This window comes from Phodopus roborovskii, unplaced genomic scaffold (assembly GCF_943737965.1).
Source record: "Phodopus roborovskii unplaced genomic scaffold, PHOROB, whole genome shotgun sequence".
Classification (NCBI taxonomy): domain Eukaryota; kingdom Metazoa; phylum Chordata; class Mammalia; order Rodentia; family Cricetidae; genus Phodopus; species Phodopus roborovskii.
Window position 1 is genome coordinate 20,945,800 of NW_026126588.1, and position 25,435 is coordinate 20,971,234.

Below are 25,435 nucleotides of genomic sequence, written 5' to 3' on the forward strand. Positions count from 1 at the left end.
ATGAAGGTAATTTGTCCTGAGACAGGTATGAATGTGCGTAGCAACCCAAGTCACACTAGGCCACTCATCGGTTGTTACCTTTAAAATGCTTAGTCTAATAGATTATCAAAAACATAAATAAATAAAAATACATTTACATCCCTTATATGCCACCAGCATAAACTTCTTTGTATTCGGTGCGTTATGTGATCAATAAACTTGACTTATGCATAAACAGCAGATATCAGCCAGGGGATATGATGTCAGCAGAGACATCAGTCATAGGCTGTTTAACCAACTGTGATACGCTTATTTTAAACTGTCTTGTTTAGATTAGATTCTAATGGGTCTTTTACCTCATTGTAATACCAGGTAGTGAGGACATTCCTTTACTCAAAGAGATCAAAATGCGTAGAGAAACAGTAATGTACAATGACAATGAACTTGGCTTGGCTAGAACATGACATTTAATTAATCAAGCAAAGAAACAAAATCAGGGTCAAAGCAAACAATTAGTCTGCACCAGAAACCAATGACAAGAACAACAAAGGACCTCGTATCCTGCCTCTCGCTCCTCTACAAACACCGTCAGAGTTGTGGCAATATACTGGGACGGACGTGTTGGTGTGTTACCACAAAGAAGCTGCAGGATTTCCTGAACGCAACTGTCTTTGGGCAATGGCTCCTTCTCCGTCCTTGCTCCCAAAGCCTTCCATTCTGATTGGCAGGTCTCAGTTGTGGCTGAAGGTCTCCTCAGTAAAACAGGCCTGCTTTTCTAGTTCATCTCCCTGGAACCCACACCTACACTTGAATGGCCCTTCAGGCACAGGCAGGTTCTCCTCCTTGGCTACTTATTGACTTGATTCAAACTTTGGCAACTTTTATTGTTTGCTTTCAACTTCTCAGAGGGGTGTGTGTGTGTGTGTGTGGTTTTGTTTTGTGTGTTTTTTTTTTTTTTAGATCCACAATAAAACTGAGCAGAAGCTATGTAGTTTCTATGTATATTCTGCCCCATATGTGGACAACCTCCTCCATTGCCAACATCCTGAATTAAAGTGAGTGTAACTGTTAAAAGCGATAAGCCAGCCAGGTGGTGGCGGCACACGCCTTTAATCTCACAGCACTCGGGAGGCAGGCGGATCTCTGTGAGTTCCAGGACAGGCTGGTCTACAAAAGCGAGTAGCCAGTGGTGCCAATCCATGTTAGGGATCATTTCTGGATGTTCGAGACCCTGTGGGTTTGGAGTTATGACATACAAACATCCATGACATCCCGCTGAGTCTGACACACATCTGCTGCTACAGCATTAGAAGGAACATACAACACACGTGCTGCCGTGTTTGCTCTTTGGCTTCACATTCCAGCACAGACAAATAGAGTCATCCCCAGTCCCAGCCTAGACTGACTCCTGAGCTTCAGATCCCAGGGCCTACAGTTTGAGGGGAGGTTACAGTTCTCCCAAGTTCTCTCTTGTTGCCAGATGCTTCCTTTTTTAGAATTCCTCTTCTCTTAAAGACACACCGCCCAAGTTGGCTTTTTTTCTACCCTGGTTCTGGGGCTTACAGTTCAACTCCCTTAGAGTCAACCTGGAGCCTTGCTCCTTGACCAGTGTCTCTAAAACACGTCTTGTTTCCAGTCCAGAAACCAATCTTCGGGACTTGTGAGGTCAAATCTTTGTTCAGGCGAGGTATTCACCAGGGAGTAAGATCCGGCCGGGATGGTTCCATCAGTTCTGGTAGAGCACGCCACTCCTGTTTGGAAGTTCCCTTCTTCCTTTCTCCAGCCTGTAGTATTCTGCTCTCTGCTTATGCACTGATGCTCACCAGATCCTGTCATGATCCCTGCCAGCATTCCTAGTAACGTTGCCCATGCTTCTCACCGTCCCTCCCACTGTCACAGAGAACCTGCCTACACTACCCTTCATGGGTAATTAGTTACCTTCCAGGGTTACAGGGTTACAGCCACCGCATGTGTGCAGCTTGGCTGCTGGCACGTTCCTGTAGGAATCATGCAGTTGACCTTTTCGGTCTTCCTCAGCCTACAGTAATCCTTGAATTGTGCTGAATTTCTTCTGAGCCTCGGGGAAGAGTGGTACCTTCTGAGAGGGTGCAGCATCATAGCCAATGAGCCAGAGAGTGTCTCCATGGCAACTTGAAATTCTCTACATCATTATCTGCTCTACACTCAAGTATCTAAGTTTGGTCATTTTCTTTGTGTCCTGTTTTGCAGACTTTGCCACTAGAAGATTGTCATTTTAAATGCATTTATTCCCATGGTGTGTGTGTGGGGGGGGGACACCTCTTTTGGTCATACACTATGGCATCTTGGGCTTTCTGAGTTACTCTTAGAGATGGCAGTAGCCGGTAGACCCTAATATGGGTTCTTAAATCAATTTTTATCAATTTATTTTTATCTTCAGCACATGGATGCATTTTTCAAACCCGAAGCAGAGGCTCAGTCACAGGCACACAGCAATGCCTATAGGTAAGTAACACATCCAATTTTCTGACCAGATCCTGGCAGCTACAACAGTAACCTGCCATGCTCAAAGAAAACCCGGTGCCATCTATGGGCCATTTACAAACATGCTTGTTAGAATCCTTTTTTGCATATAATGGAGGGCTCTCTATACTAAGCACTGAAAATTGCCCCAAGATTGGCCCATTTTCTCCTCTCAGGTGATTTCCATTGCTATGCTCTTAAATCAGGCCATTATAAAGTCATCGGCACCAACGGGGTGTCACTCACTGAGACTGTCCAGCGTGGCTGTGGACGCACTAACCTGAAGGCATTGCTTCCTACAGCCGTATACAAGTCAGCTGCTGTCACAGGTATGGAATGTAGTATGTCAAAGGTTCTGAAATAAAACCCAATCATCTCAGGGTAAAATAGGTTTTCCATGGGATCTGCCTTTACGTGGGAAATCTAGAGTTCTTAAACTTCTGTAATAACACCTTTCCCGTTATTTTTCATGACGGTCGCGAACACGAGGAATAAAAGTGCGATTAAACATTGTAAAGGGAACGACATACACCCACTGCCCCAGACATCAGAACTGGCTGAAGGCAGAGCCGGAAGGCAGCCATGTGCATCTTTGTTCTAAGGGTTCTCTGTAACAAAAGCAAACTGGTGTGCTTGATCCAAATGGTACGTTTTCTTTTCCTCCTGTCTTCCGCCACCGCCACCTACAGACACATGGCCTTGGCTCTGAGCCGCTGCAGGGTGCGGGTGACCCTGACATATCTTGTAGCACAGGAGCTTCAGAAGCAGGCTCTGTTTTTTTGCTCTCCTTCACGGCTGAGGGAGAGAGAGAGATGAATGGCCTCCCACGGAGAGGCTGGCACACTGCTTTCTGTAATTCCTACCTCTTTGAAAGGCCGTCCCTCCAAAGAGCAAGCCTGTTTTGTGCAAACTGGCAGGGACGAGAGCTCACTGTGCTTGAACAAACAGGTCCCCCGGGCGTGGAGAGATCTGGATGGTTTGCTTGCAGGAACTGAAATCCACATCAGACAGAGCAGCAGCAACAGTGGTATCAAATGAATTTTCGTCTGATACCCACAATGTCAGTTGATGTGCCCTTGGGGTGCTACTGTGTCCCCCAGCCTTGAGGTACTGCTTCCAAAAGGAGATGTGCCGTGTAAGGGGTTACACACGTCTCTTTCCACACACAACTGCTTCGTAGTGCTAGCTTGCAGAACTGGGTGGCACCCTCAGGGCTAGGTGCATGCTGGGCAAGAACTCTGTCACCTGCCTCCTCCCGCAGTCACTGCTGGCCATGTGTGTGTGTGTGTGTGTGTGCGTGCGCGCGTGTGTGGGTGTGTGGACCGGGGCCCCCAGATGCTGCTGCTGGCTGTCTGCACACACCTGGAGGGTGCAGGTAGATGGTGTTTAAGCAGCAAGGATTGAAAAGCAGCTTTTGTTCCTGAACATCTACTGGAACCCTAACCCTGGCACCGGCTTCTCAGGAGGGGGAGAAGCCCCCTGCCATTCTTCACGCTGTGCTGACTAGGGAGGCAAGCTTTAATCACCTAAGAAACTTTTACTGAAAGGGAATGCCATCAGTCTGTGTTCTTCCTCTCTGGGTTGGATATTTAAAAAGATGAACTTTGGCAAAGCCGAAAGAGTCAACAACAGAGGTGCCCTTCCCCCCCAAATCACACAGTTGTTTCTCTTCAGGGTTTTCCATTGGTCAAAATAAAGTTAAGGGCTCAGCCTGAGAAAGGGAATTCATGGTGGAGACAATTCCCTAAGGACAAAGAGTGGGGTCTCCCCAGGCCTGGAAAGGTCCACAGAGTGCCTTGCCTGGCTCTCTTACGGCCTAGGCAAACATTCGAGTTGGCTTCCTTTGATTAAACCATGCTGCAGGAGAGATTCAAGCTCTCATACACGGGACTCTTCCTTCCCATCCTCTGTAAAATTAAAACCTTTTTAGCAAGGACACTGCTGCCCATAATCACATCACAAATGTCAAGTCCCCATCCCTTCCTCCCGCTCACATTTCGCGTGCTCGATGGCCTTCAGCTCTGAGTGTCCCAGGGAGTCTTCACTCAGTGCCGGGCGGGTTAGGCAGCTCTGCTCCTGTTATTGGCGTCATGGGGACAGATGGCACATTTGGTGGACTGGCTGAGTGCTCTGGCCGTGACTGCCTCTTCCATGCGAAATACGGGCAGGGCACAGCATATCCTTCAGCAAGCAGCAGGCAGTGCTGGCCTCCAGCCCCGCTGGCTTCCAACACAGCAATATGGCTGGCGGGAGCCAGGCTTTATTTCTCGCCAAGCCTTTTACCGCTTAGCTCCATGAATTCGGGACTCCTGGACCGGGGCTTGCCATCCCAGATCCCTCTCAATTTTCCTCGGCTAGAGCTCCCTGTCACTAATTATGACACCAAATAATATATAGCTCACGGCTTTGCACTAATAAGACCTGTGTCTGAGCTGCGGGGCGAGGCAAGCGTTCTCACTCCTTGACATAAATTCTCACAGATTTTGTCTTTTGCAAGGAAAGTCTGTTAATCATGCCAGTGCCACCCGACTGTGTCATGCTTTTCGGGCTTCTCCTGAATGTCAGGGGAAGAGGGCAGGCATACTGACGCTAGTCTGCACTTGCAGCTTACCAAGAACATGCCGACCTTGATCCCGGTTTTAAAATAAGTGCTAACCCCTTCGGTTCATTTGCATCCCCAAAGCACTAACTGGCGCTTAATTGGTAAGAAACGTGGGAAACATCATGCGGAAGAGCATGAATTTAAATGTACTTTCATGTAGGTTGGTGGAAGAAGGAAAACGATAGAAAAATCCAGGCCCTCCCCTGGGAAGGGTATTTATAATTCAGCTGTATTTATTCAGTACTCATTCTTGACAGCCTGGTGGATCCAGTTGTTGTCTGAATTGCATGTTTATTCAACCATTAACAAGTATTGATACTACAAAAGGATGACTTCCTTCCTTCCTTCCTTCCTTCCTTCCTTCCTTCCTTCCTTCCTTCCTTCCAAGGCTACGTGACACAGCTTTAAGAACTAAACGACAGCCTGGCATCTGTTACTTTTGGGATCTTTGTAGCTGGCTTCCCATCAACTTCTCAGTTGCTCTGGCCCTGATGATCTGGCCCTCTCCCTCCCTTCTCCTGGCAGCCTCTCGGTCATCTCGGTGCTTGTTGACACCCTCGGAGAACATAAGCCAAGAGGAGTGACAGGAGCTGAGCACTTAGGAGGTTGCCAAGGCAGGAGGAGACAGGGTGAAAGGGGAGGGAAGGAAGAGAGGGCAGAGAGAGCCACTTGGGGGAGGAAGAGGCTCATTTGCTTTGCCTGTCCTGCCTGTCCCGGGATGGTAGTGCACGCAGTGAGCTGGGCTCCCGCACCAATCGGCGGGAAAGAAAATGGCACGCAGGCATGCCTGTTCTCATGGAAACAGTTGCTTAACTGAGGTCTGCTCTTCCCAGGTGTGTCAAGTTGAAGCAAATTATGACAGAAGGGAAGGAAGAAAAGAGGGGTAAGAGAAAGGACAGGAAGAAGAAAGGGTGACAGGAGAATGTGGGAAGAGGAGGAGGCGTGGCCACAGAGGAGGCGTGGTCACAGAGGAGGAGGCGTGGCCACAGGAGTGGTCCCATTCATGTCCCAGTCTCTCTCTGCTCTGCAGAATGACCCAGGATGAACCAATCATCATACCCCAGCTGTTGCCCTGTACCTGATTCCTCCTGGGTGCTCAGTAGAGCAGCTAGTCACGGTAGACGTTTTGCATGTGTCAGGTGCCTTTGATCTCTTTGAGGGGCAGCTATTTTTATGGCTCAAAGGAAGAGACAATGTTGGGTCTTCGTGTTTTGGGTTTTAAGAAACCTTCCCGCTGCTCTCTTAGATTACTGGCTGTTTCAGTTGCATGTTTATTTTACTGCTGAAGATTTCAAATCATTTTGGGCCACTGGCCTTACCTCTCCGTGGAATGGGTATGTAAGCGGGCTTTTCCATTCCACGGCGCCATATCCCTAACCGCCAGACTGGCTACCATCGTTGGGTCGCTGTTCTTTCTGACTCAGGTCGTTAGTTCTGAACACTGGAGAAGTCACTGAATTTATTTTCTCACACATTCTCGTTTCTTTCTTATCTTTACCATGCTCCCCAAACCATATCCTGGAGATGTCTGATATTTTGAGCATTCCAATGCCTGATACGTCTGTTATCAGCTATGACACCCAACCACAAATTCCACAATGACCTTCAACATCACTCTCAAAAAATACCTAAAGTTCACAGGGCCAGTTTCCACCGCAAAGTCCTACTGAAACGATAGTTGACCACCTGACTGTCCTTCCGGGGTCAAAGGAGCACCTGCCATTCTGTTCAGCAAAGGGCAAGTGAAGGGAGGAAGGCGGTGGAGCAGTTAAGGGAGGGGAGGATTGCGTGCAGCATGGAGTTGGCAAGCAGCTGCAGGAGCCTCAGGAAAGGGACCTGGGCCTTCCGGCTGTCCAAATACTTCCCCCAATTCAGTTAACCTGGCGTGTGCTTCTTAAATGACACAAAGTTGTGCATTTGGCTTCCAACCCCCCAAACACTGTGTCTTGGTTAATGTATAAAGTAAAACCAACACTTAAAAGACTATGGCTCAGTATGGGAAGCTGCTAGAAGGAAATAACTCAGGTCTACTCTTGGGTGAGGGTTAAGGCTGTCAAACAATGGGCGGGAGAGTAATCTCTCCTGCGTGATGCCTCATGGTCCCCAGATGCTGCTGCTGATGTGACAGTAGTCACTGGTATTATTATTTTCTTCATAGAGGGGCTGGGGGATGTTGAGACTTCCGGCGGGGTTATGGCTTGTAGTCTGTCTCTGCAGTTGGAACATAAGCCAGCAGAGGGCAGGGATCTCCTGCACGAGGTTTCCCAGATGACTTCATTGTCCTGCCTCAACTGGACACGCATTGCATGTTCGTGGGTCGACTAACAAAGGAACACAGGATTCAGGCTGAACTCATGAAACATTATCGCCTCCTTCTAGGTGTTCCTTGATGGGCTTTCTCTCTGAGACTAGATCATCTTTAGCATCATCTCTGCCTTTCTGGCTGTGATTTTTCAGCCCCCCCCCCCAATATCATGGCTGGACATTCTTGTTCACCTTCCCCTGGTAATGAGCATGGGAGGTGCACTCAGGTTTTCAGCAGGAGAAGTAGACAAAGGATGGCAGGCTGCTTTTCTACAGAAGGCCTGTTTACACTGTATCAAAGAACCTACATTTTGGAAGAAAACAGCCTTCGGAGTAAATCACTATTATTCTTTTGCTATTAGAGTTCACAAGACCAAAAGTACTTTTTTTTTTCTCTGATAGCATAAAATCACCAACACCCCATAATACATATCCTTAGAAATAAGACTCACTGGAGGGGCTGGAGAGACAGCTTAGCAGTTAAGGGCATGTTCTGCTCTCGAAGAGAACTAGGGTTTGGTTGCAGTACCCACACTGGGCAGTTAATTGCCTTGGCTATAGGTGATCCGTGAGCACCCATGCATACCCAGACAGATACACACATACTTTTAAAAGAAATAAGACCCGTTACTGCAGTTTGCCACAGTTTTCTTAGGTCTTGGGTGTCAACTCCATTAGCCCTAAGGAACCCTGTTTACCCAGGGCTGTGCACTAGGTTCGAGCTTCCTTTGAAAGGGACATTTAAATGACCATATCACTCAAAGGCAAACAGCCACATCATAAATGGGAGGTAAGGATCTTTCTTTCGACTTTCTCCTCCCTCACATTTTCAAGAAGGTCCAAACTTACATGTCATCGAAGATCAGTTTCTGTCTCTTGCAGTCCCTGTGGCCACTGGAACCTGGAGACCATGGCTCAGTCTGCGGCCGTGACTTGGTATGGAGGATGCCGTTTTCGGAACTGTTGTGAGCTGCTTTCTAAACAACAAACAACACAGAAGTCACTGAGACACTGGCCACCTGGCTAAGAGAGCTGTTAAACACAACACCTTTTCATCTGCAGAGTACTGCTTGTTCTATATTAGAAATGGTGGCAATTTTGTTTCGATAAAGAAGAGGTAATACAAGCTATATATTCTTTACTCAAATTACTGGGGACCACAAGTGATTGACTGTTTGGGGAAAGGGATTCAGGTCTAAGTATAAAACTCATCTGTGTTTCTCCTTATCCATATAGTAATTATATACACATGAAATCAATTATATGCAGGTTTTTTGTTTTGTTTTTGAGATAGGGTTTCACCGCGTTGCTCTGGCTGTCCTAGAACTAGCTCTTGAGACCAGGCTGGCCTCGAACTCACAGAGATCCTCCTGCCTCTGCCTCCCAAGTGCTGGGACTAAAGGCGTGGGCCATCACTACCTGTCTATATGCAGTATGTTTTAAAACAGCTTTGTGACTCTTTTTGACTGTGACCTATCATAGGGACCAGGTATGGCATGATCATTTTTGCAGAATTATGTTGGTGTTCATCAAGTTTCAGATTTTGTTGCCCTTTGGATTAGGGGTGCCCAGCCTGTACATGTCTAAGTCTCAAGCTGAGGACTTTTGCACCTGTTATCAAAAGCTGTGCTCACAATGTCAAGAGGGAGGTCTTACACCTCTCTCATGGATGAAGAACTAAGACTGGGTAGGTCAGGTGCCTTTCTCAAGTTCTAGCAGGAGCTGTGGGTGGAGGTCCTGGAGTGAAAGCTTGGGCTTTATTTTTCCCAATATCACACATGTATCAGAATCATCCGGAGACCCATTAAAACACGGATTGCTGGCTTAGTTTCTGTTTTAGTAGATCTAGGGTAGTCTCAGAAATCAGCATTGTTTCTTCTCTTCCTGCTCCCCACACCCTTCCACATAAGGTTTGATATATCACTCAGGCTGATTTTGAATTGCCTCAGCTCACTGAATGCTAGGATTACAGGAGTGTGCTATTATACTCTCTGAGAGCTAGGATTATAGGAGTGTGCTATCACACTGTCTGTGAGAGCTAGGATTGCAGGAGTGAGCTTTCATCACACTCCCTGGGAGAGCCAGGGTTACAGGAGTGAGCAATCACACTCCCTGTGAGTATCTGTATTTCTACCACATTCTCATATGTGCCCCAAAGCCAAGCTTTCGCCCCGTCTCACTCTAACTAGCCCTCCCAAGAGCTGCCATTCATGCCAGAAATGGACTGCTTCCCAGGCACTATCACTGAAAAATAGAGCGCAAAGCAATTACTTAAACTGTTTGAAAGAGGTCCTACTACCCAAGGTCACAAAGCACCCACTGTGGGCTGACACATGGTAAGACAGCACGAGTCTGGTCACAACACAAAGACTGTTTGCTCTGAAGTAGCAACATATACATAAATGCTTTTTTAGGTGTGGGTCAGGGTCATGTACAGGATTTTAAGAGGAAGAGTGTTGTACATGACCAAGAAGATTGGATGCTTAATTTAATTGTTCTTGAGACATTTAAATGGTGCCCACTTAGCTCTCTATGAAGTGGGAGAAACCCGGAGCGCCATCATGGTAGCAGTGGAGGCTGGCCTTTGGTCTGTCTTCAGGCATCTTCCTAGGCTCTCTATCGCTCAGACTCATGGGCCGGTGCTGACTTCCTCAGGACCTTTGACATCACGATTCTTGTGCCGCGAATGTCACTGCGACTTGCCCTGCCTTTTAGAGATTGTACACTGGGGCAACCTATGTCTAGTGGTTCAAATCTGGCCCTTTCTGTGAGTGAGTTATTACTGGGGACCAGTTCTGCCTGTGTCTTTACACGATGTCCACACCTGGGGTCTCCCTGTGATGGAGACCGTTACAATCAGCAGATGGGACAAGCCAGCGCAAACCAACAAGCCATCATCCATTTATTATCTGACCTCTTGTACTGGCAGGAAGTAGAGGCCAGGGGTACTGCCTGGGACCCTACGGTGCACAGGACTATCCTGACCATGAATGGTTGGTTACACAGCCCCAGGTGCCAGTAGTGCTGTCTCAGAAACTTGCTGCTCCTGGTGCCAATCAGACCTCTCTGCGAGACAAATGCCAGTTCACTGTGAGCATCATCGTAGCATGTCTGGCAGTGATGAGGGGGTGTGGTTATGAATGTGTAGGATTCCCTGTCCTAGGCTCTCTCCCCAGATGGGCTCATAGCCTCCCGGTGATGCAGAGGCGGATGCACTTAGTGATCAGCTCATCAGCTCAGCATGAGCCTGGCCTAGGATAGGGCCTGCGCTCAGAAAGCAGCTGCTTGGTGAATGAGAAAGGAGCAAATGGTTGTACCTCTCGGCACAACGGCACAAGGATATGAAGGAAAAGAAAACTCGTTTTGTTTTAAAACCTGAACAGATAGCTTTTTCTGTCCCGTGTTTCTCTAGCAGAGTCTCTCTGAATTCTTCCTGCCTGAGATAATTACTTCTAAATGTGGGTGCAGTCAGAGAGGGTGTGGTTTGGAGATGTGCTAAGACTCAGGCTCCCATAGAGCCTCCTGCCAACTTTCTTGCATTTTAAATCCATGGGGAAAATGGTAAGTACTAGCCCCTGCTTAATACCTTTCTTTGCACAGTCTATTTTTTTTTTTTTAAAGACAGAGTTTCCTCTCTGTAGCTCTGGCTATCCTAGTTCAGGCTTGCCTCAAACTCAGAGATCTGCCTGACTCTGCCTCCCCTGCCAGGATTAAAGGTGTGTGCCACCATAGTCTGGGGCATAGTCCTATTCTGAAATCTTCTCTCTCCCTAGCCTCGCAGAACCTTGCTGGCTTTTGCAGGCACAGTGACCTGGGTGAAGTCAGGCAGAGTGTATGGAATTACAGAATACCCCAGGGAGATGCTGTACTTCGGGGCTAGTGAGGGAATGTGGAGGAACTAAATGGAATGTCAGTGATATCTAGAAGGGCTTCGGTAAAGAAATGCTCATAGAGATTAAGCAACTGGCCCAGAATCACACCAAAGCTCCAGCGCCTCTACTCTACCCCCGGGGAGTGTTAGAACGACCCTGGTATGGATGGTTAAGGGTGGTACTAGGAACCCCATTCCACGGGTGGACAAAAGCGGGTGACAGTCCTGCAATGTTGGCATGGGAGTCACGTATGGGTAGGACGTTTCCTCACCACAGAAACTGGCCGGTTTAAAACTCCTAATTTTCTTTGTCTGGGGATGGTGTTATTCTGGGGTCTGACATAGTTCCAAGATGCTTCATAAGCAGAAGGGGCTTGGAAGGTCAACGGGGCAGGCTTCTTGCTTCCTATTCCTTAGGGAGAGAGGAGGAGGAGGAGTACTTTCCTCCACCAGATTTCACCAGAAATGCCTTCAGCACGGGACCTCCAGCCTGAGTGTACAGTGTGCTCAGCCAGGGACAGAGTGGTGGGCAGACTCAGCATTTCACCCGAGCTCACTTAGAAGGGAGGGGTGTCAACCCACCGTGAGGTCTCCAGGGTGTGACTGCAGCTGGCTGTCAGCCTTCGGCTTTTTGTTGGAGGAGGCGGAAGTCAACACCCCATTGCCATGAGGGCGGCTGGAAGAGGTCAGGTCCTCGCTGGAGTATTTGTGTTTGCAAGCGTCAGAGAGCGGCGAGGACGGGGATCGGAGCGTTCTTTCACTTTTGTTTATCGGTATTGCCGAGCTGAAAAGAGAAACAACAACAGGGTCTCCCGGTCAGCACAGGCAAAAGGGACAGGGTTCTCGTAAGGCCCAACCTCCCATCCCAAAATCTGCTGGGAGGAAGCAGTTTCTTGGGAATTATTGTGGCAGGCGTGACTCTGTGGCGCCAGGACCACAGAAAACAACTAACAGATCTCGCGCCCTGTCTCTTTATGAGGACACACAGTGATCTTGAGTCCCTGCCAATGCAAGATGAAGAAGAGTAACACGTGCACCCTTGGGATTTCTTCATCCAGGCGTCTGCAAACACCGAACAAGCAAGTTTTCCCTCACAAGTGTGAGGAGCGTGGGGAAGTCAATCGATAGTCAACAACGGTAACCGAGCTCTTAGCTTCCTAGAGGGTGGGCACCCAGATTGCGGGAAACAGTCATGGGGCGACAGGGTGACTTCAAGGCCTGAAGCCGCCTTCCAACAGCCGAGTTTCTGAATTCACCACACATTGATCGGCATTGTCTACTCTCAGAATCTATCCAACAGTAAGCATCAGGGAAGACAAATTCACTGAAGTCTTAACTGTGATGGTGATGCTTACTGCTAGGGATCTATGTGTTTGGCATTAGGGAGGAGTACCATTGGTGGAGGATATGTTGTTATCCTTAAACTGAGTCAGTCATTGCCAACGAGAGAGGCATACAGGGTCACTTTGTACAGATCACAAGCAACAACAACTATAACAAAAGGGTAGCGCCAATGAAAATTTAGTTGTGACTCCCGGGGTTATGGTGGGTTAATTGTATGTGTTGGTTATCAGAGCAAACAAGCCGTTAGAGTCACTTCAAAAAGCAATTTCCTTGGCTGGTAGTCACAGTGGGGATCTGAGATCTAACATCTCGCAGATAGAGCCGGGGTTCCTGTCTTCAAAGGTACTGAGTGACATGTTACAGACAACCGCTCTGGAGGAGCCCAAGATGTGTCTGGCGAGGAGAAAGGGGAGCTGTTGCCAAGGATGGGTGTGAAAAGCCTGGAAACAATCATTTCTTGACATCTGAGTGAGGGAAGAGCTGCTCCTAAGTGTCTATCATTTTACATTCTTCATGTGTGGTGGAAAACAAATTACTGGCATTAAACACAATCAGGGGTATACGTGGCTGTTGCAGGTTTAACATATGCAAGTGGAGCATTCTATGGAAAGCCTCGTAGCTGGGCGGGCGGCTCTGTTGTGTTCTGCGATGGTAAAACTGGCAGTGAACCACAGTCTCAGAGGTCCACAGGCCACCTTTCCCAGAAAGAACTCCGTACAGTTTCATTCACACTGTGACCTTACTTAGTGTCGACAAGACAGTCAGATCTGGGAGGCCCTGCCAGACAGTCGCCAGAGCAAGAGAGTTTTAATTTCAGGTTCATGAATCTGGATGGCAAACAGTTTAATCATCGCTGTCACCCTTTCTCATCTCTCGTTGGAACATTTCTTCCCGTTACAAGCAAGGGCAAGGATCAGGAGAATGGTTAAGCCAGAGTCATCTTAGCAGCACCCATGAGCGTGTCTCAGCAGAAACCATGGGTATTTTCTTGTCATGCTTGTTTCGGATACCTTGTGTTCATTGCTATGCAGCGGTTACGACTGCCACTAGGCAGGAAGGTTATTTAAAGCACTGGCAAATGCACAAAAAACCACACTATACATTAAAGAGAGATATTTGCGTGTGTGTGTGGGGTGGGGGCGAGGCCCCTTCATTCCCATTTCCCTACTCCTGGAATGCACAGAGGGCTGTGGAAGAACCGAGTATCTGTCCCCCGTGCAGGGTTTCAGCAGCATCTCAAGGGGATTCCCCAGAGCACCGCGGACCTGTGCGTCTCTGCTCCCCAGTTGCCTCTTCGACATTCATAGAGGCTCTACGTCTTTCCCCAACCTTTCCGTTTACATTTTTATGTGCTGTGCAGAACCATTAATCTCCCTTTAAAAACCCTCTGTGCATAGCCAGGGAGACTGAGAAGTCTCAGCAGAGGGAACGCGGGGTCTGTGCGGAGCGGCTTCTAAATGGAAGAGCCTCTATGACTGATGCTAAGCTACTTGCTTTAATGAATGGCTGGGACCTTGCCTTGCTGGAGGACCATTTATCACAGAGCGAGGTGGTGTGGGGGTCCCGGTGCTGCTCCTTTGGAGGAGTCACTGGGTGACCTTGGAAGCACAGATCCTTTCTAAGTCCACGCCCAAGAGCTCAGGCGCCATTTTTGGTTCTTATGCGTGTTGCAGCTATTATTAAAGCATTAGCCTGTAAGATTTGGTTAGGGTTAGGGTTAGGGTTAGGGTTAGGGTTAGGGGAGGAGATCATCTTTGGGGGGGTACAGAGCGCAGAGCTGTGTGTGCCAGGTCACTGGTTTCTGGTTACAGGTAAGGAAGGGCCTGATACAGCTACTGGAAAGAGAGCATGGGACTCACGTTAGACAGAATTACCAGCCTTCGGTTAATTTGAGCGAAGCAAACGGGCAGACTCAGATTAAGCAATCAGAAGGATCTTCCGTTTCCTCGACACAGCGTGCGTGCGTGTGACTTTCAGATGTAGTGGCCCCCTCCTGCTCACCTCTACCCTGGGGGAACAGGCTTACCTGTTGAAGTTCATGTTGCAGTGGCTCCCGGACAAGGTGTTGCTAGTGGAGATGGCCAGACGTGAAGTACTGTCCTTCTCTCCCTGGACCTTCTTTATCTCCCGGTAGTCATCTTCGTTATCACACTGGGTGGTAACAAGAGGAAGCCAATCAACTTTGGGCTCTGAGGGGTGCCCGTGAGGTGCAGGCCACTGCCTGTCACACAGCACAGCCTCTTGGGAGATGCCCTCAGCTAGCTCCTCTAGAGAATGAGGCACAAGCAAAGCCCCTGGCATGGGCTCCACGGTGAACGAGGAGGATGTGCGCTGGGTTAAGTGTGGACGGCTCAGTGAAGGGAAGGACACCATGTCCTGATCACAACCGGGCGACGAATGTTGCTAAGTGTTTAGCCCTGCAAAGCGGATCCGGTCTGGATTACCCTGCGGCGTCATCCCTGCGCTCTTGGTATGAGAATAAAGCGTGCCGTGTGTGCTTTGCCCAAGCTCGTTGGGGGGGGGGGGGTCAATGGTGAGAAACCGAAGCTTGGCCTCTCTGAAAGAAATGTCTCTAGTGAACGGGAGCAGAGGGTGCTGTCTAGGGTGCTTCAGCCCAAAACAGCATCAAGTCCCTCTCGAGAGCCTAGGGCTTGGGTTGGGTTCATGCCGCACTAATGTGTTTGACTCTACCGCATCAGGGTCCAATGGAAATGCACTTCCCAAAGCGCTACTCTTGGGGAGACAAGAGCTGTCCATCAGGGCCGCGTGGGTTGTTTTGTGGGAGAGAAAAAAGCCACACAGCCTCTGCAAAGGGGGTGGTCCTAGAAGCTCATGTTGTTACAGTGGCCCCTTGAAGGATCGAAAGAGAACTTTAAAAGTCCTTGGATCTCACTTATGGGGCCTCAGCAGGGCGAGGCCCAGCTGTGTTGGTCTGTGTAGGGAGTCTGCACAGTCATTTGCCTCTTCCAACCCTCCCATGGAGGATGGGTGACAATAGGGATGGAAATGTCTTCTACTGAAAGGGAAGTTAGCTGCCCTGATCTTGGCATACGGGCAACTGGTACAGTCAGTACAACTGGCTCTGCAAGGTAAAGGCACTTGCTGCCAAGCCTGACAACCTGAGACCAATTCCTAGGACCCGTACGGGGGAGGAAGAGACAAGTTTGTCCTCTGACCTCTATGTGTGCACTGAGGCGTATGCATGGGCCCACACACACATACACTCTCTCACACACAAATATAAAACACCGAAAAAAAGGCCTTCGTATGTGTGTGTGTCAAGAACAGGGGGAGTAGCTAGCCGCCTCTTGGTGGTCTTTCTTTCACAAGGTTCAAATTCCACTTTGTCGAAATAAGCTGTTCAGTGTTACTATGTGAAGAAACACATTCTGTGCCTGCATAATAAATGTCCTTGCTGGTAATAAAGCTCACTGTCACCAGGAAGAGACTACGCCTTTGACATATACCCTTCCAAAATGAGGAGTATCTTCATTTTGGCCAAGAAAATTGCCTAATAAACATTACTTCCAAGTCACCTCAGTGTGTGTGTGCGCGCGCGCGTGTATGTGGGTATGTGGGTGTGTGTGTGCACTTCAGTGCTCATGTGGAAGTCAGAGGACAACTTCTGGAAGTTCGCTCTCTCCTTCCATAGTGCTCTGGTCATCTGAATTTCATGTCCCAAGAGTCATTTTGCCCCTGCCCACAACTATTAATCAAGCAAGTGAAACAGCTGTAAAAAAAAAAAAAAAAAAAAAAAAAAAAAAAAAAAGCCATAAAAGCCACGTGTACGGAGTCTCTCTCTCTCTCTCTCTCTTTTTTTTTTTTTTTGTTGACAGAACAGATTGCCTTTTGGGAATTGGAAGACGGCTACATAAAACTCAGGCTGATGCATTACTGAGTAGGAAAATGTGGGGCCAGCAACTGCCTGGGTCCATTTCTATTGGACAAGTCCTTTTAGGCTCTCTCAGCTTAACATGGGCATGACACAATAAAGTTGTAGGGACTTAAATGTATAAAGTATTTAGCAGCATCCTTCTACATACAGGGACATCTGTATGTAGTGACTGCTGTTAGCAATGATGGCGTCCACGGGTACTGCAATCTTTGGTTAGTTGTTAGGTGTTTGCTTGGTGGTCCAGATTCGTACATATGTATGTATGTATGTGTGTGCGTGAGAATGTGCGAGTGTATGTGTGGGTGTGTGCATGCACATTGAGGCCAGAGTTTGATTTCAGGTGCTATCCACCTTGTTTCGGGAAACTAGGTCAGTGGAGAAGACCCCGGGGGTCTGCCTGTCTCCACCTGTCCACGCTGGGATTATAAGCATGCACCTCCATGTTCAGCTTTTTACAGGAGCTCGGGGGAATCAAACTCAGGTCCTCCTGTTTGCTTGGCGAGTACTTTACCGATGGAGCTATCTCCTTCCAAACAGCCAGGGAAGGGATTGTCGAAGTCCTCAGATGTGACTTGAGGAAGGAAGGATTTCCCAAATTGGAAACCTTCAAAACTCCAGTCACTAGGCCCCGGCTCTCTTTCTAGAGTGAGCACACTAGCAACATTACCCGTCCATCTCAGCAAAGAATGGGGTTCACCTTGTGTTCAGCCCATATCTGCACGCTCCGTAAATGCTGCCTGAACAAGCATTTCTTCAGGCTGGGCTTATGCCTAAGTGTCTACAACTATATTGATACAGTGCCAGTACTTCCATGCATCATTATATAGGAGTATCAATCACTTATGCCATTGTTGGAGGGTACACAGGGCAGCCACCTGCAGCCTGCCCAGCAGCTTATCTGTAGTCCACCCCTTGCCCTCAAGTGCAGAGAGAGAGAGAGAGAGAGAGAGAGAGAGAGAGAGAGAGAGGGAGGGAGGGAGGGAGGGAGGGAGGGAGGGAGGGGGAGAGAGGCTGCTCAAGACCTCCAACTGTAGGCCTACCTTGCGTTTCCTCTTGGATTTTGGCATGGTCCTTTCAGCAGGCATGTCTAACGCATGGCTGGCCGGGGCACTATCAGTGTCCTTGGCTCCAGGAGCACTCAAGACCCCAGGCTCCTGGGACAGGTGTTCTGGGATCCGGGACAGGAGGGTCAGGTCAATTTTGACCCACAGAGACCTGACCTCATCACTGTCCTTTAGCGGAGAGAGCAGTTCATTCCGGCCAAAGGGGACCAGCGTGTAAAACTGTTCCTCTAGCTCCTTGGCAATGTCACTGGTGGTCCTAGCGTTGATGGAGCCCACGGGGGCCCTGGAGGCGCTGCTGTTGCTGTTGCTACTGGCGGCCTCCTTCAGTCGCTGCTCGTTCCCGGTGGTGGTCTGAGCCTTGGACAGGACGTACTCCTCTTGCTCCGACTCCAGGTCCGAGTCAGAGGAGGAGGATGAAGACGAGGATTCAGTCTCAATGAATTCCTTGGATTTAGGGGCAATTCTGCTCAGCCCCCGCGTGCGCCTTTTCTCACAGGTCACGGAGGAGCGCAGCTCCTTGCGGTGGCTCGTCCTGCTGTTACCGCAGGGTCTGGTTTTGGGGGGCTCTGGGGGTCCCACCACACTAGCCCCCAGTGTATCTTGGGCCACGGGCTCCTCTGGCCGGTGGCAGCTGGCACTGTCCCCAGCTGAGAGCCTCTCGGTGCGCCGGGTGGGTTTCTTGCCTGCTGACCTCCTGGTGGGCGTGGGTGCGGTCTCGGCGGGTGCACTGGGCGCAGCAGGCAGCAGGGCAGCTGAGGTCACAGCCACAGTGGCGGCGGCCGGTGGGGACTTCTGCTTTACACTCTTGCTGCCAGGGGCCTTGTTCGCGGTCCGAGGCCTCTGCTCCTCCTTGCAGGCAGCCTTGAGGTCCTTGTCTCTCAGGCTGGCTTGGCAGATCTCGGGAAGTTTCCCGCGGTCCTGCCCTTCATCTTTCAATGGCGTGTAGTATTGATTCCTCTCAGGGCCATGGCTTTCATTTTGGATCAGAATAGGCGGCTTGTGAGGATTAACTTTGTTTAGCCATTTATCCAGCTGCCACTTGTTAGAGGACGCAGGTTCCGCCTGAAAACAGAAAACCCAGAACAAACAAAACAGCGTTTAAAACAGGCACACGTAAAAGGTGCCCCGACTGTTTCGATCCTGACATGCTCTGCTAAGCGAAAGAGAACTGAATGGTATGGCAACAAATAGCAAAAGGAAGCTCAGGTATGTGGGACAGCCCTCCGCTGGTACAGAGGGTGCCCAGCTGGCCCCTGGCACCACAGTATCCACAGAGCAGTTTCAAGTACACTTAATAAAATAACAGGACAGCATCACACCTCACCAGCTTATTCCTGGGCACTAAACAGTTAGTTATTTGTACGTACATATGTCATTTCATGTACATTTGTACATATACATCTAAATTCAAGATTCTGTGAATTTTTTTTTTTTTTTTTTTGGTTTTTCAAGATAGGGTTTCTCTGTATTGCTTTGGAGCCTATCCTGACACTCTGTAGCCCAGGCTGGCCTCGAACTCACAAAGATCCGCCTGCCTCTGCCTCCCGAGTGCTGGGATTAAAATCGTGAAGCCACCACCGCCTGGCCAAGCTTCTGTGAACTTAACTGGGCAGTAATAACTGGGTGGCCCTGAGCATTAAAATGTTATTTCCTTTTTCTTCTGACTTGTCACCTTTGAGAAAAATCTGTGAACCCAGAACCGGCTCCCCATTAGCACGTAACTTACATGGAGAAGGCAAGCAGGTCATAGGTGTTTAATGGCAAAAGCAGCATCATCGGGTGAGTGACTCGTTGGCAGCAGAGAGCACCGCTTTCAAATGGACCCGGTGTGCCCTGCACAGCCTGTCAGCCTCACTGGGTCCTCCCTCAGCCTGCTTCTGCCAGGGTCTGCTAGAAATGTTTGGACACAGATGACTTCAGAAACCGCCCCCAGAGGCAATGATGCTGACTTGGAGCAGATCATGGGAATTACTGTGTTTCACCCTCAGCTTGTGTGGAGGGTGTAGGGAATGCTCTGAACAGGAGAGGAAGGGGCTGTGTTGATGTCCCCAAAGAGGTCTAGAGTTTTGAGTTGAGTCTGTGAGGCTGTATGTTCCAAACAGGTTAGAAATTACGATTTTACAGAGATTGTTGATTTCTAATAAAAGTGCACCCATGTACCACTAGGATTTAATTAAAACAAATAGAAAATATGTCTTTTGAGAGGCTTGGGACTTCAGTCGGAATATTTCCAATTGGTGACTCGGGCAAACGCCATTATTTTCTTTCTGTGAGTTCCCTCTCTCTGAATCCATGGCATTAATGCTTCAGGAGCCAGACACTAGGCTAGAGCAGTGGTTCTCAACCGTCCCAATGCTGTGACCCTTTAATACAGTTCCTCGTGTTGTGGTGACCTCTAGCCATAAAATTATTTTCGTTGCTACTTCTTAACTGTAATTTTGCTACTGTTATGAATCATAATATAAATATGTGTGTTTTCCGATGGTGTTAGGTGACTCCTGTGAAAGGGTCATTTGACTCCCAGAGGGGTCGAAACCCACAGGTTGAGAACTGTTGGCCTAGAACAAGAATGTCTATTTGACTCAGGTCTATCATTTACCTCCTACCTACCCTACTCATCATCCATCCATCCATCCATCCTCCCTATCTATCTATCTATCTATCTATCTATCTATCTATCTATCTATCTATCTATATCTCCAGCTATCCATCCATCATCTATCTCCTTATACACCAATCACTTATCTATCATTGTGATGGTATTATAAGAAATTCTAAGGTTTTTTTCAACAATGAGGTGCATCTTGGGAGCAGAGCTTAGGGCTCTGAGTGTTGTTACATACCTAAGCGGGTCAGGAGGGGTTGTGTCTGAGACACTAGGTTGCTAGACAGGCTTGCAGGAGTTGAGGGCACACACAGCCAGGGAGATAGGCAGCCTCTGATAACATCAGGGGGCGGAGCCAGCAGGAACTGGCCACCTAATATGGTGTCCACCAATCACAGCTGTGCAGGGGAGCAGGGACATTGTGATGGTCACTCTTAAAAGATGAGATCAGCTTATTCTCCCTTATTACAAATGCTTGGGGCTAGGACTTCTTCGGGTTTTATGCTATTTTTGAATTTTGGACAATTTGCATATAATCATGAGATCATTGAGAGATAGACCCCAAGTCTAAATGTGAAAGTCATTGTGTGTGTGTGTGTGTGTGTTGTATATACATGCATAAGTGTGCTTCAGTACACGCCAGGGCATTTATGTGAAGGTCAGAGAAACCTCAGGCATCAGTACTCTCTCATCGGCTATCTTGCTGGAGGCAGAGCCTCTGTTGTTTGCAGCTGTCTGTGACTAGCTGACTCAGCAGCTTTCTTCCACGGATTTTCCTGTGTTTGTTTCCCATCTCGCTACAGGAGGCCTAGGGTTACAGACGAGTGACCACGCCAGGCTTCATGGGGTTCTCAGTCCCTCACCCTTGCGTAGCTAGCGTTGCTTACGGAGCTATCTCCCGGTCCCTTGACGGTGACTTTGTACAGTTTTAAAGTAGCTTTGAACGCGGGACATAGTGTCCTGATGTGAACTCCCCACCCGTGGCCGGTTTTAGAGCATTTGGACCAGGGGAGCTCAGTTCTCCCATTCTTGCTCTCGCTGAGTGTTACATGTGATTTTCTGCTTTTGGGGGGGCCTTCTCCAGAGAAAAGGCAGGAAGAGAAGCCTGTAGGACGCTGACTGGCTTAGATCACAATGGTGACAAGTGGGAAAATAAGGGACACAGAATAGCTTCTTTGCAAGGGAGCTCCTGTCTTCTGAAGAGCATCTGAAAGCGATTTTCAGTTTCTTTCTGAGACAGATCTGGCTGGCCTTGAACTTCTGACCCCCTTTCTCTCCGCCTCCCAAGGGCTGGGATTGCAAGTGTGAACTACCACACAGGGTTTAAACAGCCTCAGGGACAGAGCTCAGGGCCTCGTGTTTGCAAGCTAGGCAAGTGCTCTCCCAGCTGAGGGGCAGCTGCTGCCCCCTGAAAGCTAACTGGATGACAAACATTCATGGGCTCCAAGTCTGCCTCCCCTAACTGTTTTGTGTCAAGCTTCAGTGTCGCTAAGGAAGTGCAATGCGGGGGCAGAAGGGGCCGTGAAGAACAAATGTGTGCGGCAGAGAGGGCTCAATCACCAGGCGGACGGAGCACAGGGCTCACACCAGGTCCCTCCTCCACCCCAGGCTTCCATAGCTCTCGTGAGAGACAGCACAGAAGTCTGTTTGTAGCTGAGACACAGCTGCGAGCGGGCAGAGCCACACTGGAACTTCAGAGTGGGACCAGTAACGGTGAATTGTAGAATCTCATACACTTCGGACGGGCCCACTGCCAGAAGCACTCTGGGTCACTTTTTTTCCCTTGTTCTTCACAGCTGAATGAATCAGTCTCAAGTATCATTTTCAACACATCACTAAATCACATTCCCTTTCTCAAGGGCCTACAATAACCTCCTATTGCCTCTTAGACAAAATCCAGATTCCCCAGACTGGCATTCAAGAGCCCATCGTCTTGGTTGGAATCATTTATCATTGCTGGAGCACCTACAGTATGCCTTCCCACTTTGCATATGTGGCCCGATTTAATCTTGACAGATAGGAAATGCTATCTCTAATCTGTAGATGAGGCTCAGAAAGGCTGAGTGATACCCCATGGCTGCACGCTTCCCGGGCTCTGCCAGGTGCGCAGAGCGGGTTCCCCCGCACTAGCTGCCTCCCCTCCCCCCAGGACTCTCGGAGTCGCCCCATGAAAGGGAGCTCTTTCTTCTGAGACATGTCAGTCCTGAACCTAAAATTGAGAGTTCAGAGGAAACTTGGTTCTTGCAAACAATGTCTGCTGGCCTCTGTTTCACCCAACAGCACAGTCTTTTCTGCGTTTGTCTCATGGGCATGCGGCTCGTACCTTCAACTAGTCTGCACTCGTTTCTGGCTAGGGTCAGGCCTTTTAATGGCCTTGTACAGCCATGTCAGGGCTGGGAGCTTGGTGGCCATGCTTCTGCTCAGTCTGTATTGTCTGTCCCTCGAGGGTTAGGGAATAGTGCTGAAGCTGTGGCTGCCGTAGTGGAGGGAGCCACTGTGGTCATGGACGCTCAAGAGACAGGTGACCACATGGAGGGAAACCTGCGGCTCCGGGTCCCAGTCTGCCGTCGTGCAGGGCTGGCACCCACATCCTGAAGTTAACACCGAGACGTCTGTTCCCCGGGGGCTCCCTGCATTCTGTGCGTGACCCGGGCTCTCTTCCCTAACCCGTCTTCTGAACATCCCCACTTGATCTACTCCTTTAGGGCACACGCTGCCAAGTGGCCCAGGGGTTCCAGATCATCAAGAGGCCGTGCACCTGTCAGCATGAGTTTTGAGTTCCCGCTGACTGCAATGAGGACTCTGTGGTGGTCTTTTCTAAAACGTGCTTTCTGTGCAGGTACCTCATGAAGGTGTGGCATGGTCAGATCCACTGGGGGAGTGGTCACAACGGAAAACGCACTTTGTAAGAGCAATATCTAGGGTCGGGAGGTAGAAAGACATGGCGCTAACCTGATGTGACCAGAAAACCCTGTGCGTTGTCAGTGTGGTGGCTGCATGGAAAGGCAGCTTCCACCCCTGAGACGCACTGGCATCAGAGGGACATACCCGATGCCAGGAAAACCCAGGAGAGAACAATCCAGCATAGGCCAGGCCAGAGGGGAGTCACAGCTTTGTACGTACTGACAGAGGCTTTTCCGTGCTAGCTCTCCAAAACCTGGCCTGCCTACGCTGGGGGCGATTCATATACAGTAGAGTGGCTTCCAACAAACAGGTCCACAGAGAACGATCTGTAGGAGTCTCAGTGGGAGCAGCGAGTTTTCTAAGCGCCGGCAGAGCGGAGGAAGACGTGAGTACGTCAGAACGTGAGTGCGTCCTCTCCCTCCACGCCCATGGAAGGGCAGTCTGGGAGAGAAGTGACCGCCAAGGCTATTTGCTTCGAGGCAGCACAAGTGGATGTGAGCCATGGCCTGTGGAATGTGGCTATCAGGGGCTGGCCTATCTATCACTTGGGGCTTGTAATACAGGGCTCCTCGCTGTCTGCCCGGCAGTCTAGTTCAGCCACCTCCAAGAGAAGCAGAGTTAGGCTGCTACCTAGCACTGTGATGTTCAACTACTACAAACTGTTATGTTTACAAACAGGCTACGTTTCTGTGTTAACCTTGGGGGGAAAAGGCCCAAAGTGTGTGACTCTTATTCCAACACGCACGTACACACATCCTTTGCCAGAAGAAAGGAAATCTGGGGAGTTGGTTAATGCATCACCCAGCTTCCGCCTTCCCTCCACAGAGAAGGGAGTGGACATCTCTTACGCTCTCCAAGAACTTAAAACTCCAGGTCCTCCCTCTTCCATCTGAGACTTTCAGGAAGAAACGACAAGAGCCTCTACAGCCTCTACTGCCCAGAATTCCAGGCTCGATGCTTTTAGAAAGTACAGTGCTGCTCTCAAGCAAAAGCAGGCAACTCGGGAGCCCCGGGATTCATGTTCAGTGTTGTTTTAACCAAAATAAAGTCACAAAGCAAAGAAACCTGGATAGGAGGTACTTCATAGGCCCCGCCTCCTTCCGGTCGCCCCCACCCTGGCTCACGACTTCCTGGGATGCTCTTTTACCTTCTGTCCTATCACTTTCTTTCCTTTTCCCATCCCGGTAACGGGGATTGAACCCAGGACTCTGTGCATGCTAGGCAAGTACTCTCGCACGGACTATAATTCAATGTGCTGGAGTTTCTCAACAAATTATAGTACAATGTGGATACTACTAAAGTTCAATCACCTCCAGTATTTTTTCCCATGGTCCCCCCCCCCATTTCAAATAACTGCCACTGGAATGTTAGCTCTGGACAGACAGGACACTTTCTGTCATGTAGTACTGTGGCTGATGGTCAACGCATATCTATTGAATGGACACTGCATGGATGAATGAATGAATGAATGGATGAATGATGAGGGAGGGATGAGGGCTTAGCTTCTGGGATCAGTCAGGGTACAGCAAATAGGTTAGCGCAGCAAATAGGTTAGCGCAGCTAAGGCCTTTGACCTTATGCCTACGGGTACAGGTGGGCAGGTGGGGACTTTGTGGGAAGGACAGAAGACACTAGTGAGCGGCTTATTTTAGGATGCACGGAGAGCTTGGCGTGATACAGAACACGCGGAGAGCGAAGGTGGGCTGTGGGGCATAAAACAAAAGCTTGCATGGGCGTGAGCCTGGAATGGGAGCATTTCCGGGGGGGGGTACAGGCATGACACTGGGTGTGCATTCTATGCATGGCACAGCTGGACTTTCCACGCAGGGTCCGCCTTTGCGGCTCAGAGCCTATTTGTGCTCTTGGTCCCTTAGGTGGCATGGAGGGCTGTAAGCAAAGCTTTTCACCCCACAGTCCGCAGTGATGTCAACTGCCCGTAATCTCAAGAGGAAACCGTTCTACTCATTATTTAGAAAACAAAGCCTGCCCTTATGGCTCCACAGGCCCGAGGACCTGGTTTTCAGCCCTCACCCAAGAATCTTTGGGCTCTGAATTACTGTTTAATCCTCCCCTCTTTCCACTGAAAGTAGAAACAGCAATGTTTTTTTTTTTTTTATTGGTACCTTATAATGTTTTTATATGAGGCACCTAAATCTTCCCCTTAGATATCGGTCACAGCCGTAAAAGGTTTCATTATTATTTGTAGGTGGATGCTAATTTCTCCTTTTATATTTTCACAAAGAAAACATGGTAAGGGCGGTTTTATTAACATTTACAGCCCTTGTTCTTCCGATGCGTGACCAACTGCAGAAAGGTAACATTCTAAGCATGTCCGATGCATAAAACTCTTTGGCCTGTGATTTAT

General features: G+C 49.1%; 1 protein-coding gene across 3 annotated transcripts in view; it reads right to left on the reverse strand.

Moving 5' to 3' along the window:
- Aff3 (ALF transcription elongation factor 3) overlaps positions 1–25,435 on the reverse strand; it is a 403,958-nt gene that overhangs the window by 14,923 nt on the left and 363,600 nt on the right. For all 3 annotated transcript variants that reach the window (XM_051204402.1, XM_051204400.1, XM_051204399.1), the window contains 4 exons: positions 17,538–18,623; positions 14,629–14,753; positions 11,841–12,042; positions 8,237–8,364 (listed from right to left, as the gene is read on the reverse strand). In XM_051204402.1, the coding sequence (XP_051060359.1) occupies positions 8,237–8,364; positions 11,841–12,042; positions 14,629–14,753; positions 17,538–18,623 (1,541 nt within the window). The remainder of the gene's footprint in view (positions 1–8,236; positions 8,365–11,840; positions 12,043–14,628; positions 14,754–17,537; positions 18,624–25,435) is intronic.